The sequence below is a fragment of the Varanus komodoensis genome, unplaced genomic scaffold (genome assembly GCF_004798865.1).
Source record: "Varanus komodoensis strain SLA01 unplaced genomic scaffold, ASM479886v1 scaffold23, whole genome shotgun sequence".
Classification (NCBI taxonomy): domain Eukaryota; kingdom Metazoa; phylum Chordata; class Lepidosauria; order Squamata; family Varanidae; genus Varanus; species Varanus komodoensis.
The window spans coordinates 11,736,230-11,754,481 of NW_025335627.1; the positions used below are offsets into that span (position 1 = coordinate 11,736,230).

At 44.9% G+C, this 18,252-nt stretch overlaps 1 protein-coding gene across 2 annotated transcripts in view; it reads left to right on the forward strand.

The window, feature by feature from the left end:
- The window catches only part of NRP2 (neuropilin 2), a 240,025-nt gene that overhangs the window by 141,363 nt on the left and 80,410 nt on the right, over window positions 1-18,252 (forward strand). For both annotated transcript variants that reach the window (XM_044431841.1, XM_044431842.1), the window contains exons 11-12: window positions 4,632-4,748; window positions 11,716-11,868. In XM_044431841.1, the coding sequence (XP_044287776.1) occupies window positions 4,632-4,748; window positions 11,716-11,868 (270 nt within the window). The remainder of the gene's footprint in view (window positions 1-4,631; window positions 4,749-11,715; window positions 11,869-18,252) is intronic.

The window sequence follows — 18,252 nt, forward strand, 5'->3', positions numbered from 1 at the left end:
CATGAAGAAGGCTGTTGGTATAATAATTAGAGGCAGAGGGACCAGTAGTCCTTGTCATAAGGTCAGGGAGGTTTTAACAGGGGGGATGGAAGGGATGGCTGTATTGTCTGCTTGAAGATTTTGAATGGAAGAGTGCTGGTGAAGCAAAGAACTCGCAGTTGAAAAAACTTGGCATTGTTCTGTTCCTTCCCACTCCAGCAAACAATACAGGGATCAAGGGCATTAGATTCCTGAGAACTGATTTAGTTCTCAGTGAATCTGTTTCTAGATTGTACTTCAGGTCAGGGCTCAGGTGACTGAATGGCCCTCCGTTAAAAGACCTGACCAGACCAAACCAAAGAAATGTTCAAGAAAAAGGGCTCTACCCCTAACCATCTCCCTGCTATGGTAACTTTCTGTGTACAGGATTCCCCACCCCCCACAGAGGAGCAGTAATTTAGGTGAGTCTTAATTTGCAGTCTGAAGTGGTGCAGGTTTGGCCATCACAGTTAGAACTAGGCTTTTGCATTAGTTAGGAGAAAAGGAACAGTGATCATCTGCCTTTTCGTCTAATGAAGGTACAGCCTGGGTGGACTCAGTGTGGCACTCATACTTTTGCCTGACCCATGCTACCCCTCAGCCTATGGGGCCTGTTAATTGAATTAGCCAACACATTTAAAAGCAGTTTGGATTCCTAATCCCAAAACTTTAAGGCGTGCTTGAAGAGCCTGTTAGTTTGCAGCACAATTCTAGATATCTCTTATCCTCAGGGGAAGGTGAGCCATGGTGATACTTTGGCCTTGCTTTTGACCTTTGGGTAAGCTGTATTCATTGATTCAAACATGCAGTGCGTGACCAGTAGTAATTTGCCACATATGTACCTGGTAGCAAAAAAGTTACTTTAGAGTAGAAGTAGTAATAATTGAAGCAACCACAATAAAAGCTAGGTTCAAGACCTAATTTATTGTGTATAGCTTGATGGTAGGGAAAAAGAGAATTGAAGCAGTAGGCCAGCAGCTGGCTTGTTTCAAAGCCTGGCCAACATTTTTCCCTCTGAAGATTGACGAACATTCGCTCGTGACTGGTCTTCCCTCCTTTGAACTTGCAAACATCTGGTTTCCATTGCTCAACAGCTTTGTAACAGGATCCGCAGATGCCTCTTGCAGCACACACAGCCTGGCAGGAGCGAGGCCATCTTGGGCTTACTTTCCGTTCTTAGAGCATGCTGCCCACCCTGCTGCTGTGGCAATTCTGCTGCGTTCTGCCATGAAACCTGTACAGCTCTATTGACCATACAAGACACTGGAGAGGCTCTAAATTACCCCAGCAGAGGATGCAGACACAGCATGAGTCTTTCCTGTTCAAAGATCGCTCACACAGTTGTATTCCTACTGTAAATCTCTTGACACAAGGGAAAACAGCTTACGCATTTGACTTCCCGCTTTGGACTTCTTGCTTTCAGACTGCTATTTTTAAACAGTCATTTTATTCCATTTCTTGCCTGTAATTTGCTCTCAGACAACTTTGGAGTTTCATGGCATTATAACTTACAATATGAAGAACTTAAAAATCATGCAGGTTTGAAATTGCTTCATATTCTGCTGAAAGCCAAAGGAGACTGTTGGAGTTTACCCTGGAATATACTTCAGTAGCAGAAGGACATGAAGGAGCTATGCCAGTCTTCCCAACCTGGGGCCTTCCAGATGTTTTTGCGCTACAATTCCCAGCAGTTCTGGTCATTGACCATTTTGGCTGATGGGAGCTGAAGTCCAACACACTAATTAGAGTCCTATGTGAAAGGAGATTTATTCAGTGCAGATTCCTGAAACTTTTGAACTTTATTTAACAATACGCTGAAGATATATAGAAATGAAATCTATTTGCCAGCTCTTTTGAGGCAGAATACTGTGAATAGTCTTTCTTTCTTTCTACAATTTACTATACATTTCTAGCCCTCTTGGTTGTGGATATACATTGGAAAATATGCACACTATATCTCCAGCATGCAAAAAGCAGAATTGCATGTCTATTTGTCTCCCTGCTTGCTTTGAGTCATAAAAGGTATTCCCATAACCCTTTGTATGCACTGGTGTAGGGGCAGAATGGAGTGTAATCAGTTCACATGCTTAGTTATGTTCTGAACAGTTATTTGGCCGTACTTTGAGGCAAGGGGGAAAGCACTTTACCCAATGCCTATCTGCAGCACACTCACAATTTGACCTGAGCGTCTGCATGAGCAAATTCTTGTGCATTATTCCACTTTGTTCTCTACATTAAATTCATGTGCCCCTGACTCAATCTCTCTCTTCTTTCTTGCTCTGTATTCTTTCTCACACACTCATTGAGTAAATGCAACAACTACTCAAACAATTGGGACTCAAGCTAGAGCAATGATCAGATGTCAGCAAAGTAATGAAACTCACACCAGTTGCATTGATTTTCATAGTTTATTTCTTAGAACAAATTGAGTTTCCTTAGCCAGAATTCTGTTTCTATATCACATCTTTGTTCCTGGATTGTGGCACCCTAGTTTTGTATGTACTATGTCACACAGACTTTTGTCAAGGCTGAAAGTGTAATGATTTTTTTCCAAAAAGATACTACAGCCTAATTCCTTCCTTAATAGGAAAATACATAGGTATCACAAGGACTTATTCACATTATTGATGATTTGACTTTCAAGCAGTTGTGACTTCAGCTGCCCTTCCCACCTGCTCTTAGGTAGATTCCTGGTGCTGTTTTTTGAGGGGGAGATTTTGTGGGGTAATGTGTGTGGCCAAAGAATGAAACCGGATGCTTGTCTATGAAGAACTGCAGTGCGCCAAAGATTATTTCGGGCTCTTCTGTAATAGCATCATTTGTGGTGTTGAGTGACTTATACACTGGCGTGTTTGGACTGTGTGTACGTGTGTGTGTGTCTTTTTCGTGTCTTATTCCTTTTATGAAGGAAAAAGAATGTGCTGCCTGTGATCTCAATTTTCCTGGAGCTACAGGAACCCCTGCCCTTGCTTTTTAAAACCAAAAACCAGTAAGAACTGAAGAATAAAGGAGATTGTTGTCCACTGGAGTCCAAAGATGAAAGAATTCCTTATTCCTTCTGCATCCATAAATCAAACTTTGCAAGTGATTTGAGACATGTTAACATCTGTGGCATGTGGAAAACTTTTCTTCTCTTACCATATTATCCTGTACATAAGAAAGCTTTTCTGTAGCTTCACGACATGGATTGTGTGAGTGTTAGTTCATTACCCAGGTGGCTGATTTAAATTTCAGCCAACTGTTGCTTTCTCCTCCTTTTAGTTCTGGTTTATTTATTTGTTATTAGCTTTTTAACCATGCAGCTCCCTGGTTTCATACTTCATTCAGAACCTAGTTTTGGTAGGGCAGTATCATTTGCACCGGTGGAATGACACTGCTGGATGCTGCATGTGGCCGCCATGCTGCCTCATGATGCTTCCCGTGCACGGCACCATCAGGAAATATACTGCCCAGCATTCGGGTCTTGGTAGGCTCCAAGAGTGGCAGGTGACAGGGAATGGGCTGGTCTCAGACTTGCTGTCCAGGATAGAGAACTAGGAGCTGGCTGTTGGTTGTATGTAACTGGTCCAGATCGATCCTTTAGTTAGAGCACAAAGTCTCTTCAGATGAAGCCACACCCACTCTGTTCCCATGGAACTCAGCATCTCCTGGTTGAACATACCTGCCAGATTCAGGACAGGTGCACCAGGACTGGGGTGGTGATGGTAGAGGGAGTTCTTGGTGTGGTGCAGTAAAGGCAGAGGCTGGAACAACCAAAGCACAGCAGGATCAGAAACAGACGGAGTCAGGAACAAGTTGAGGGCAGATACCAACAAGGCATGTCAGGACCAAAGGCCCGGGCGGACTTAGGAACAGGCACGTGTCAGATACCAACAAAGCGTGGTGGATCCAGAAACAAAGGCGGAGTCGAGAACAGTCGAGGATCAGATCCTTGCCAGGCACACCAGGATCAGTGATGAAGGCAAGGATCTGGCACGTGGCAGGGCGGGGTTGGACCAGAGCAAGGGCAGAGGCAGGATCAGGCAGGAGTCTGGACAAAGTCAGAAGCAAGGCAGTCCTGGAAGCAGGATCCGGAACATAATGCAGCTACCACAGAAGCCTAGGTTGCTGTGGCAAAGCTGAGCAGCATGAGGAGAAGCCTTCTATAGAGCCTTCCAGAGCTCCCAGCCGTGTTGCACTGCGCAACCACATAGGCTTCGACAGGTCTGATCCCAGTTCTGTATGCATAGGCAGGGTGCCTTCACACTCCTGTCACCAGGGGGAGCAAGATCAAGCCTTCAAATCCTGATGATGCAGGAAGAAAAAAAGCATGAACTCGGGGCTCCACATCCGAGAGCTTCTTGAAACATTGTTCAGCACATCAGTATAGTGACTGACTGTACATCAAGCCACCTTGCAAGATACAGGGGATTCTTTCATTCTGTAAAAGGCACTCCTGTGACCAAGGTTTGGGTGCATTCCCTGAAGTGCTCTGCAAAGCGAGTGAAGCTTCATGCCATGTAGGAGGGCAGTCCTCCTGCCTGTCTGTGTGGGCTTTCTGGTCAGACTGACTTTCTTTCTGAATCCAGTGAGAGTTTCTGTTCCATGCTCTCATGTTCTTCTTTTAATTGCAGATGTAAAGTCTACTGCGGAGACACTGCAGCCCACTGCAAAGAGTGAGGAGATCACCACTCAGTTTCCCACTGACGAAGAGGCAACGGAGTGCGGGGACGGCTGCATAGAGAATGGAGGTATTTCCTCAGCCCCTACGACTGTGCCATATTACTAAGGCTGCCAAACATCCTCAGCAAAAGGGATGTTTACGTGGCCAAGAACCACACCTATCCCTAGTGAAAGTCCTCCAACCTCCAATCACAAGCCTCAGTAGAAGAAAGAAGATAACTCTACACCCAACCTCCCTTACTGCTTAACCATTGTTTACAAATGATCTTTATACTTCACCTCTTTTCCATGGAGTCAGGGCACAGCTCCCGCTGCCCTGTCTCCTGCCTCCGCCCACTTCTCCTCGCACAATTTCCTGCAGCTGTACACAGACTCCTGGCTTCATAGTTGGTCCCCCATTTCTCACATTGCTTCTCATAGACCCTACATCTTCTGTTTTCCCCACAACTTTACTAGGAAGCCCTAGCCAGACCTTCCTGCTCCACAGCCTCCTTGCACCTGGTCCATAGCCCCAGGGCTTGAACCCATCGGCAGGTTGAGCTGCTGACAACAGCCACACCAACATGTCTTACCTCTTGAGCTTGGTAAGGGACAGAGCATGTGATGCATTTGTCATGCTGATCTCACCCAAAAAAGCATCTCTGTAGCAAGTTCATCCTTCCCACCAGCACATACACTCAGTAACATTTAGTACTTAGCATGTAGAAAATCACAGTCACAAGTCCTCCTCTTCCCTGCTCCTCCTTGCTGGTGGTGGCTTAAAGACTCACTTTGCATCGCAGCTGCTACAAGTGGAGCCCATGGCAGGGGATTGGAGGGTAACTCACTGAGAAGAGCAGAAATGTAGTTTGGGGTAGCACCGCAGGGCAAGTATAAGGTGGACACTGCCTACCACCCTGCTCTGCTTTTTGGCTAGGAGGGAGTAACTTATTCCTCTTCATTGAACTACTGCTTCCACTGACTGGGCAGGAGCCAGGCTTGAACTGCTTGGGAGCCCAGCCCTAGGTCTTGAACTGCTCTTTGGCTGCTTGAGTTTAAATTGCTGTCAATAATGAATTTGCAGCTAAGTGATTGCTCAGGTTTAGCTGAGGGAACTGAGGATTGAAGGATGATATTGCTAGTGACAGTCCAAGCTCTAGAGAGGCTTGGTCAGAAGTCTGATCTTATTTAATAGGAAGAAGTGTGCAAGTTCACAAAATGATGCATTGATTTGCTGTATTGTTAAAAGTATCTTGTAAGAGGACTGCTTTGATGTATGTATGTTACTCATATATCCATTTAAACCATTCAAATATTGTCTCCCTTCCAACTTCATTTATTCCATTGATTGTGTGGGTCCAAATTATTTGGATAATTTGCTTTGCCGTGTTTCAACCTAGCCTTCTCGCTGGCATGCCAGTCTTCTGTGTGGAAGGGCTTTGTTTGTTTGTACAGAAGAGCTTTCCATCTTGCGACATACCCACCAAGTAACCTCAAGTAGCACAGCCCACAGTTTGCCTCCCCCAATGTGAACTACATTTTATTCTCCATACTTAGTGAATTGCTACACTGTCCTTAGCTTCACAGAAGACCTTGTGCTATTCGCTCATTACACATTCTAGGGTAGCACTGAATAGTCCAGATTGTTTTCTTCTGATATAGTTGTGATTTTCATTCGCAGCATTTACAAACGTTTGGGTTAGCTATGCTTTTCCTTCTTAGGCATTACAGACAATAGTGCACTTTTCTCCATGCAGTCAGATTTATGAAAGTGTAAGAGAAACAGTACTTCTCTCTGGAGAATAATTAGATCAGATTGTCATACCAAAGGAGCCATGTCAGTTATTATAATTATGTGTTTTAGTGTTTTCTTTTTTAAATTTCTGGAGCTGGGGTGGGATGTTTCCATTTCTTTATAAATGGGTCACTGGCATTTTCCTTTGTGTTCATTATCTTTGTGGGCCTGCTGATTTAAAACTTTTTCATTCAGGAAACGACAAATAGGGTATAACTGTAAGTGACATTGCCACATATTCTTCAGAATTTCCTTTCTCTCCTTGGCATGATTCCAAAAAGTGTCTAGAATGCATTTCTGCTGCAGCTTCTATGCCTTCCTATTAAAGTTGCTAGCACCTTTTAGGGCCTTGAAGTTCCTGTTTTCCTGCTTCCAGCTTTCTGGAATGGCCAGTTCTGAAAATCGTTCTTTCTTGAATATCTTTAAACTGAATGGGTTTTGCAGACCTTTGTGCATTCACTCACATACATAAGCAAACCTCTTGCATGAATAGGTAAGACAGACAAAAATGGCTTTCTGATTTAACCTGAACTGAAGCGCTGAAAACAATAAGAAAGCTGGAGTGATCCAATCATGTATATTTCCCCATTCATGTAAGGTATATCTGCAAAAGTTTGTAGGACCAGTCTTCAGGAATCTCCCCATGCCTGGGAAAAGTAGAAGGAGGAGCATCCTTCATGTCTGCTGCGGTTGCTGTCATTGGGTGGGGTTCTCATGTCATGAAAAGCCAACCTTGTGCTTTGGCACACTGGATTGTTCTCCATTTCCCTAAGTCCCCCAGGAGTTATCCTAGGGAATTTGGCAGCGAAAGCCACCTTGTTTTCTCTCCTCACCAGAATCACAAGCCTGTTTTTGCTTGCCACTGCCTTTTTCACCTCCCCCCTTTGGGAGGATCACTTTCCATAATCTCTTGGGCTGACAGCTAGTGCTTGCTCCTCCAAAGCGTCTAGGCAGCACAATGGGGGGACTGTCACTGTTTCACTACCTTTTTTAATGCACCAGAAATATGCACAAATATTTTCTTCTTTTCTTGTTATATTTTTTAGTCACATGCATAAGTGTGCCCTTGCAGTGGTCTGAACCATACAGGCTTGTCTGGGTCATGTTCTGTGGATTGACCCAAGAGGCTATAAAGAGGATTATTTAGACTTTGCTTTCTACTGAGAGAGGCCAAAGGGTGAGCTATCATGGGAAAAGCAAAAACATAAGTGATCCTTGCTCAGAAAAGGGGTGGCTAGTAGATCATCTTTTCAGTAAGATCCTTTACTCTTTTTTTTTTGGCCTTTACCTGACTCTTCTCAGTGTCCTGAATCTTTTCCACCCTTTCCCAAGATGCTTGGTATGCCATAAGGTGGGAAAGTGTAGAGTAGCCCATTTTCAGGAGTTTTTAACAAACATAATTGAGATTTTGGCAGGGACATGTGCATATACAAGTGTCTCTGGTCCAGGGAATACAGCCAGATTATTTATTTATTACATTTATTTTACAATGCAGTCCTGTCAAAAAGCCCATTTTAAAAGAAAGACTGACTTTTTACAGCTGAATTTTCCATACTCCCATCATAAAAGGGAGCAGCTTGTATTTTCCAACTTCCTGAGTGCCTAAAGAACCCCTATGTTTTACCTTTAACATTTCCTAAGCACCTTAGATTCTGTTTTGACAGCTGTAAGCAGCCTCACCTCACAGGCCATTCCCCCATCCTCAGGACATTGCTCAAGTGAGGTGTCAGGGTCTGTGTCTGGGACGTGGGCAGCCAGAGACAAGGCAAGATGAGAGCAACAGAGGCTCAGGGCAACAGAACTTCAGGTGAGGCAGAGTCCAAACCATAGTCATGGGACTGGCCAAGGTCAGGAATCAGAAGACTTCCTGAGGGCAAAAAGGAGGCATGGTCAGGAACAAGCCAAGAGTTGAAAACCAGGAGGACAAACAGAGGTGCAGGTCCTTTGGACAGGATAACAGAGCTAGACACATGGCACAGCACAATACGTGGCATGATCCACGGCACCACAGGATCCACAAAACAAGAAGAAGAAGATGGGGCAAGGGTCAGGCAAGATGCAGGAACTGAACCACAGCTTGCAAGAAGCCCTGAGTTACCGAGGCAATACGCCAAGGCAGGCACAACAGCAGGCAACATGGAAAGGCAGCACCCAGGAGCAGGAACAGGCAGGCAAACAGGCGATGGATGCAACATGACAAGGCAAGATGCACGGCAAGATGTGGGAGCGAGACAGCAAGGAGCAGTAAGGCAAAAAGCAGGCACTTCTGCTGCAGGAACAGCTGTGTTGCTCAGGCCAGTTCCAGGAGGAAGAGCTCTTCTTTCGGGATTCCCAGCAGGGCCTCAGCAAACTGTCAGCGTCCACAGCCAAGATGTGGACAGCCAGACAAGGCAAGACAAGAGCAGCAGAGGCACCAGGGCCAGGTCAATAGACCTGCAGGGGAGGCAGAGTCCAAATCATAGTCATGGTACAGGCTGAAGTCAGGAATCAGAAGACTGCATGAGGGCAGCAAAGGACGTGGTCCGGAACAAGCCAAGGACTGAGAACAAACATGGCAGGAACTAGATGCAGTACAGGTCAGGCAAAGTGCAGGCACAACAGCAAGGCTACATGGTAAGGCAGGAAACGGGAGCAGGAAGAGGAAAAGCCAGGCACGGCGCAGGCCCTGTGCTGTTGAGACAATGCAGCAAGGCCAGGTACACAGCAGAAACAGGAGCTGGAGACAGGACAAGGAGCAAGAGCAGTCAGGCAAAGCGCAGGGACTGCAGCTACAGAGGGACCTGTGTTGCTGCGGCCAGTCCCGAGGGGAGAGCTTGCTTGCATAAAATTCGTCCCCAGGATTCCCAGCTGATGCTCCATAGTAGACTAAGAGCTCCAGCAGGGCCTGAGGCCCATCCTGCAAATGTGGTGGTGGTTGCTCTGGTTTTAGCCACCAGAGCAGCCCAGATGCTGACTGTAACCTCCTCCTGGAAAAAGGGGAGTTCCCTTCCCAACACAAGGTCTGGGTGGGCTGAATGAAGGCTCAGACTTTGGCAGCAACAGTTGGACCAGAGTCTGGCAGGAGATGGTAATGGCTGCAGGAGCCATTGATACTCTACTGAGGAACTCCAGCTTTAGCAGACATAGTACAGGACTTGAAATATTTCCTGATGTCTGGCTGGAACGCTGGCCACCATAAAGCCCACAAAGCAACCTGAGCGGTTCAGCGTACCCCAGAACACTGCCAATTGACCTATTTCCCCATTACTGAACTTTAGCAGGATTGGCAGATACACATCACCTTTCCTGACCACAGTAAAGGTAAAAACCCAGGATTCATTGCTGCTGTTGCTGCTTCTCCGTTACCATCATATGAGGACAGGAACTAACACTCTGTATGAATTTCTGTGCAGTGCTTTGGTCCTCTGTCTGAATCTGGAGAAACTGTTTCCCATTTGGGATATAGAAGAGGATGGCCTCAGCAAACTGTCAGGGTCTGCAACCATGATATGGGCAGCCAGAGACGAGAGGAAAAGGGGCTCAGGGCAACAGAACATCAGGGGAGACAGAGTCCAAATCATAGTCATGGTACAGGCTGAGGTCAGGAATCAGAAGACTGTACGAGGGCAGAATAAAGACATGGTCAGGAACAAGGCAAGGGTCGAGAACCAGGAGGACAAATGGAGGTGTGGGTATCTTGGATGAGATAACAGAGCCAGGAAGCACAGCACGCCAGGAGGCATGGCATGGCAAGATACATAAGGCAACAAGGACCAGATACAGCAAGAGTTGGGCAAGAGGCAGGAGCTGAACCACAGTCTGCAGGAAGCCCTGCAGTCCTGAAGTAACATGGCAAGGCAAAACATAGGTCAGGCAAGGTACGGGCACTGAAAGGCAACATGGAAGGACACGAAACGGGAGCAGGAACAGGAAAGGTCAAACACGGTGCAGGCACAGCAGCAAACAGGAGTTCCTGTGCTGTTGAGGCAACGTGGAAGGCAGGAGACATGTGGCAAGGGGAGGCCTTGTGGTGGTGGTGAGTGCGCTGGTTTTGGCCACCAGAGCAGCCCAGATCCTGACATCAGGCTGCCCAGTTTGGAACTGCAAAAGTGCATAGTTGCACAAGTCTGTCCACATTTTTTCTCTAATTACTGAAATAGCTGTGCAGTTTTTGAGGAACAAAATCTTTTTTTAAGATGGTGAACCAGTGACAGCCCCTCCAGCGTGTTGCCTGGTCACATCAGAGGGGCTGTCACTGACTGTCAGCTTTGAGATCGTGGAAAGTGAAGGATGAGTTCACACATTCATGTTCACCATTCACTGATTGCAAGACAACAGATAGTAAACTGGTAACAAGGATAAAATCCCATCATCAAAGTTTTTCATATAATCCGATGGAACCTGAGATAAACAAACATTTTTTATTGAGCCTAGTTCCATGCATTCATACATCGAATGCAAAGGTGAACATGCCCTGAGGCACATCTGCATTGCAGCCTATGATAGTTTTTGCTATAGTTAACATCACTTGAGTTTTTGACTCTGACATTCTAAACATTTTGTTCTTTTAGCTTCTTTTAGTGCAATCCTATGCAAGTCTACTTGACAGGAAGACAAGTCCATTTGTCTTACTGTTTTATGTTTTTCTTGTTTTTGGTGTTTTTAACCTCCCAGATTGCTTTGGCTATTGGGTGGTATGAAAATGAAATAAATAAGTAGGTCTCACTGAATTCAGTCAGGCTTGCTGCCAGGTAAATGCGGATAAGATTGCAGCCTTAGTGTTTTGACAATTATTTAATAATTGAAAGTGTTGGGGCTGTTTGAAGGAAGAGTTTTGCCACTGCTTCTACTTCTCTTTCTTCTCTCTATCTTCCTCCTCCTCCTCCAATTTTGGCACCATCATAGAATTGTACAGCACAGTTGGAGAACATGGCAAACAGTCCTTGACATTTAAAACTTATACTCTTCTGGGGGAAAGTGACTGGAGAGAACAGAAGCATTTGGTGCTTTCATTTATATTTGCTTAGTTGAAGGATGTGAGTATGTGCATTTTGATGAACTGGAACATAAGACTGACCCCGCAAGTGCTGTTGAAACCAGAGACATTTTAAAAGTATCATGAGGCACAGAGAGAGACCGGGAACATGCCCGCACGTACGCCAGAGACTTCATACTTCCTTAGCTATCCATGAATTGCCAGCTATGTTAGTTATTAAATGGCATTTCTCTCTGACTGGTCTTCCTTTGATCCTGTTTTTATGTTGTTCTGTCCTTGTTATAAGATTTCCAGATCCCAGTGGGATTCAACTGCAACTTTGATCTTCCTGGAGACCTTTGTGGTTGGACACATGATACATCTACAGGATTTACATGGACTTTCCATTTTGGAAGCACCTGGACTAGCCATCTGGGACCAGGCATTGGGGCCTACCCAGGTAAGCCTGATCGTGGAACATTGTAGAATGTGCATGAACTGAAGAATAAAGTAACAAGTTTCTGAGCATCTCTAAAGAAATACTAACATTTTATGAATATGATGCCTTTTTAGGATTCTCATTGTGATTATAAGTTTCAAGAAGTACCAAACTATCTATGCTTTCAGAAAGAAAAAGAATATAATTCAGATTCATATATTCAGTAAAAGAACCTGCTACAGCCTTCCTAGGAAATCATGTTTGTGAATGCTGACTTATAGCAACGATGTGCCGCCAGTGGAATGCTTAATTTCAGAGAGAAGAGAAGATTGGCTTAATGTGGTAGCTTTTTACATGTCTGGTGTGTTTAAAATGATATGCAGGTTTTTCCAGCAGGGTCATTTCGAGTGATGCTGTTCTAAGGGAACTGAACATTGTGCGTTTTCTGTTGAATTGGATGTGAGATTATCTTTGAACCAGAAAGTCTCACTCTGAATTTCCCAAAATTTAGAAGACTTCAGATGTGATTTGAACCTTGACTCATACTTGCAGGCTTCAGCCTTTCTACTTTACAGAGATTTGTTCTGTCTTCCACTTTTGTATCCATACTCTCATATGCATATCATACTGAAATCTGGGACTGGGCTGGTTTCTGTTTTCCTGTTCAGCATTCCTGTTGTGTGATGGTACATTTGTCCCTGAGGCCAGAACTCACACGTGCCTGTGTAAGACGACTTGTAAGGTTTGCACTTTTGCTATGACAGAGGCTTGTGTTCTGGGCAAAAGAACTGAGGGACCTTTTAGGATTGTGTGCACTGGATGAGGCCTTTACAAAGTAATCCACGCACAACAGGGAAGATCTGTTCCATCCTCTGTTGCAACCATCTTTGGGGTTTATGCTTTCTTCTACCCCGCACTCATGAAGAGGATTGGGAAAAAAAATAGGAGAGAGGCTTACTGGGTTTGAGGAAATATTTTCTTATGCTTGCTTATTTTTCATGAACATGCATTCAGATTTCACACCACAAGCCCAAGGATTACAACACATTGACCTGCTCTTTGAGGGGAATCTTTCTCCCTGTTTAATCCTGGAGGCTACCTGAGCATAGTGGAGCTGATCTCTGTAACATCTTTATGTGATGAGCTGTATTCAATAAATCCAATTGATTCCCCTCCAACTTTCAGTGGGTCTTGACTAATAGAACAGTGTTTTGAAAAGAAGCCATTCAATCTCCCTGATAGCTGGTGATGATAACTAGATTGACTATCTAGGAGGTTCTGGAGAGGAAGCTAGGCAGAACTAGAAAGAGGAAAAGGTATATGAAATACAAATATAGTGTTGCCAACCACTGTGATGTCTAACTTTCTATCTTCAGGGAATGCTTTCCATAGCTCATATTCTGCCAATGGGCTGTGAGCATCTTGCAGAGAGCTGGAGTGTGTTGCAACCAGTAAGAGGGCATGCATTTGATGCATTCTCTGGCCAAGACTGCGGGGCCCTAAAATCACACCCTGCTCTTTCCTGCAGCTTTACATTCCAAGGGATGATCAGCAGTTCTTGGCAAGCTATTTTTCAGAGAAGCTGGTTTGTCTAGCATCACTCATCCTCCAAATGTTCCCCTAGGGATAAGGGAACAATTTGATGGGTTCAAATCCCAGAGCAGGCTCACCTAATCAGCACCTCCCAGACTGATTGCAGTTGGGACATGGGTCCTCTTTGGAATCCAGACTTCTACTGAATTCCATAATGAGGTGGTCCGAGGGCCAACTCTCCTTGCTTCTTATTTTTAAAGAATGGTCTCTAGCAATCTAGAGCAGCTAGTACACGTGGCTACTGCTGCACTCACTGGAAAGAAAGCTGCAATTCCTGCCAGGAGCAACGGGACCTAATGATCTGCTATTGCACTTAGGGACACTGTAGAGAAAGAAAAATGGGTGCTCCAATGGGTCTATGGGGCAGCTGTGTTTTCCCACGGTCTCTCTGGGAGGCTTGGCATGTCAGCAGGCTTTGTCATTACCAGGGTCAAATTTCTTCCAGCTTCATGTTCAGCTCATGTGACAGAAATCACACACCCCAGGCACACCTGTAAAAAAGGAGAAAAAAGAAGATGACCCTAAAACAATTTCCTAATTTACCATTTAACAGTCTTTCCCCCATTAATGAAGCCTTTAAAAAAAGATTTATTGCTTAAATTAAAACAGAAATAGGATGGAACTGACTTATCAGGAAACACCCAGAGAATAGACACAAACTGGAATAAGGCCATTCCATCCATACCAAGTAAGCTTCCTAGAAAGCTAGGTTTGTTTTTCTAACAAAATCCCCAGTATTTCCAGCTGAGCATCCTTCCAAGGAAACTTGTGCTCCATGTATCTGGTGTGGCTGGGCAGGGGGAGAAGTGGGCAGGGGGAGAAGTGGACTCGACTGTGCTTAATCAGATAACATTTTGACGAGTGAGTGATTCCTAAGCTGCATTAATGAAAAAATGTGTTATGCAACAGTTCACTGTACAATATGCTGATGAAGAAAACCAGGAATGTGTACTTTGAATAATCCCCAATTGCAACTTTCTGTTAGAAAGTTGCACAAATCCCTGATAAGTACAACATGGTGATGTTTTCATGTTTACTGAGGTGAACTATTTCTATGGGCTGCAAAATGACAACTGGGAACGAGCACTTGCACACTTAATTAAGGGCCGGACCAGACAATACCCCTGTTTGGCTATAAACTGGAAGGGGGAAGTATCTACTTTTATCACTAAAGTAGGTAGCCAGGGAACAGTAAGGAAATGCTGCTTCTTCCCCATGTTACTTCCTTGCACCCTGTAGCCTGAAGACCTTCACCTCTACCCATAACTGACTCACTTTCTGTATGGGAGCCAGGCCGCGAAAGTAGGAGAGTAAAGCAGCAGAGCCTGGGGAGGCGAGGCGAGGCGAGGCAAGGGGTGGGTTTTGGTGAATGGAGACCCCACCATGCTTCATAACCATACCTATGAGGAGATATTTTCATAAGCACACACATGCTGGCTTGGCTCTGTCATCCACATACAGTCCCCCTGCATGAGCCTTGATGGAGCCACATGGCTTATAAAACAGTCTGCTTGAGAAAGAAGCACAGGCTGCTGGGGCATCTCGCAAATATCTTGAGTTGACGTAGGGGCATAGTGTCTATGGCAGTAGGAGTGGAGGTGGAGAAACGTTTTCATATTTCAAGTGTTTATCTCTCCAGCATTTGGAGTGCTTTAGAAGATTAATATCAAGGAATGGCTGAAGCCTCAGGCAACAGGAGAGAACACTTACAGCCAGTCCTAGACTTTGTAGCCCCCCCCCCACTCCTTCCCTGTAATAATGTTTAATTAATATAATAAGCCTCCTGCAAGTAAGACAAAAATTACTTATTTTTATAACTCAGACTCAATTTTTCATTCCATTTCCTCTCCCCTGATACTACTTATAATTAATTGTTCTTTTTCTTTTCCTTAAGAGTTTATGTCTGCCTATGCTTGTAAAGAAGCAATTTGCTTCAGGTTGCTGATGTGCAGAATTGTGTTCCGTATACTCAGTGTGCCCCACATGAATTTAGCCTTTGTGTGATTATCCCAAACTTGTTGTGGGTTGGGATAGTTCAGTCTATTTCAGTGGATGTGCAAAGGAGAATTTTAGGTGAATGGTCCCCCAAAGCATCATTCATATTTTCATTGGAAGATATGAAATGTCTTTATCATCTCATTATATTGTAATGTGCTGGAGATGGTGAGGCTGGGACAGCAGCAGTGCATGTATTGAGGAAGGAGACAGCTGGAAAGGAGGAAAGAAGCCTGGAGGGGACTGGCCGCATTACACCTGCTTCCTGATGCCAAGTTCTTGGGCTGAGGCCTCGTCCAGTATAGGGATGAGAACTGGCTCAGGAAGGCAGAGAATTGCAAGAGAAGTGCACTTATGTGAGGAGCTACTCGAAAGTGGAGAGGAAGAAAACCAGGAAACCTGAGTTTCTGATTGCATACTATTCTGGCAAAAGAAGTGAGGGCAGCAGGGTTGTTGTTGTTTTGTTTTAATTGCTGGATCTTAGGTCTGTGGGAAAGTCATGCCAAATGTAGGGCTGCATCTGTAATGGACTGCATGTTGGAAAGTATGTGTGGATAACTTGTAGTTGTTTGGTAGTGAAGGAAATGCCTTCTACACATAGTCAGAGGCATTTTTCCTCCTGTATTTGGGATTCACCCCTTGTATTGAAGGCATATTCCAAGGTTTATCCTTTGTGAGCTCTAACACTCCCTCACTGTTTCCCTGTTGCTTGAGCTGTGGACGTGTGAGTCCTTTCTTGTCCACGGAGATAGACTCACTTGTGGAAGAGGGACATAAGTAGTACACTGATGACAAGACAGCAGAGCTGACAGAACATATGCTTTACTGTAGGCACGATTATGACAACCATGACCATGATGATTACACTGCCTTTATATCCCACCTTTTTTCCTTGTATGAGGAACTCAAAGCAGCTTACATAGTTTCCTTATGTACAGAGAAATGCTTAGTTACAGTAAGATACAGTGAAAATTTGCCTATGTCTATTCAGAAGTAGTTCCATGGCATAGTTATTTTTTTCTAGGTAAGATTGTATACAATTTCAACCTTAGAAGTTAATCACTGCAGCTCATCACTGGGTAGACCATCACTGAATTGCGCAGAAGAGATACCTGGGGCCTCCTGTAGTTAAGCCATTGGACACACACTTTGTTTGCAGAATATTATGTTAGGTTCGATCCCTGGCAACTTCAATGAGAGGTTCTATTGTGCTGTTGACTTGGAGTGTGCAGTTGCGTGAACACCTGCTAAAGGAAGAGGGCGAGGCTTCCACATGTGCTCTGCCCTTGAGCTAAAGGGTCTCTTCTGATTCATTAAACTCCCACATGGATGGGACGGTGGGCTAGTGGGTGATTTAATCTGCTCTGGGGATTCCCTTCAAGTCAGCCTCCCCTTAGTGGGAGTGGGATCCCTGTGACACTGCGAGTGACCATGCCCTCACCTAAGGGGAACACATCAAGGACAGGCAGACTCATAGCTCAACTGTGGTGGTCCACTATGGCAAACACTTGCCACAGGAAGCCTGCTTCTCAGGACATTCCTTGCTGCCAGGCTAATGTGTCATCTCTGCAGCAACATCCCTTGAACCTTTCATGGAAGTGCTTCCTTCTCTTATATGCTTTTGTGGGGCTTTAGAAGTATTTTCCCCTTCATGGATCGCTGCCCTGTCATGGTGAAGGGACTTGCATAGCTCAATGAAGCTATGAGCTATGCCGTGCAGGGCCACCCAAGACGGACAGGTCATAGCAGAGAACTCTGACAAAAGCTGATCCACTGGAGAAGGAAATGGCAACCCACTCCAGTACCCTTACCATGAAAACCCCATGGACAGTACCAAAAGGCAAAAAGATACGACGCCGGAAGATGAGCCCCTCGGGTCAGAAGGTGTCCAGTGTGCTACTGGGGAAGAGCAGAGGGCTAGTACTAGTAGCGCCAGAAAGAATGAAGCGACTGGGTCAAAGCCGAAAGGACACTCAGTTGCAGATGTATCAGGTGGTGAAAGGAGAGTCCGATGCTGCAAAGATCTATACTCCATAGGAACCTGGAATGTAAGATCTATGAATCAAGGCAAGCTGGACGTGGTCAAAAAAAAGATGACAAGACTGAACATCGACAACTTAGGAATCAGTGAACTGAAATGGACAGGAATGGGCAAGTTTAATTCAGATGGCCATCAGGTATACTACTGCGGGCAAGAATCCCTCAGAAGAAATGGAGTAGCCTTCATAGTCAATAAAAGAGTAGGAAGAGCAGTACTGGGATACAATCTCCAAAATGACAGAATGATCTCAGTTTGAATCCAAGGCAAACCATTCAACATCACAGTAGTCCAAGTCTATGCCCCAACCACTGGTGCTGAAGAGGCTGAAGTTGACCAGTTCTATGACGCTCTACAACACCTTCTAGAAATAACACCAAAAATGATGTCCTTATCATCATGGGGGATTGGAATGCTAAAGTAGGAAGCCAAAAGATAACCGGAATAACAGGCCAGTTTGGCCTTGGCGTACAAAATGAAGCAGGGCATAGACTGGTAGAATTTTGTTAAGAGAATACGATGGTCATAGCAAACACTCTTTTCCAACAACCCAAGAGACGACTCTACACATGGACATCACCAGACGGTCAACACAGAAATCAGATTGACTGTGTGCTCTGCAGCCGATGATGAAGAAGCTCTATACAGTCAGTAAACACTAGACCCAGGAGCTGACTGTGGCTCAGATCATGAGCTTCTTGTTGCAAAATTTAGGCTTAAATTGAAGAAAGTAGGGAAAAGCACTAGGCCACTCAGGTATGACCTAAATCATATTCCTG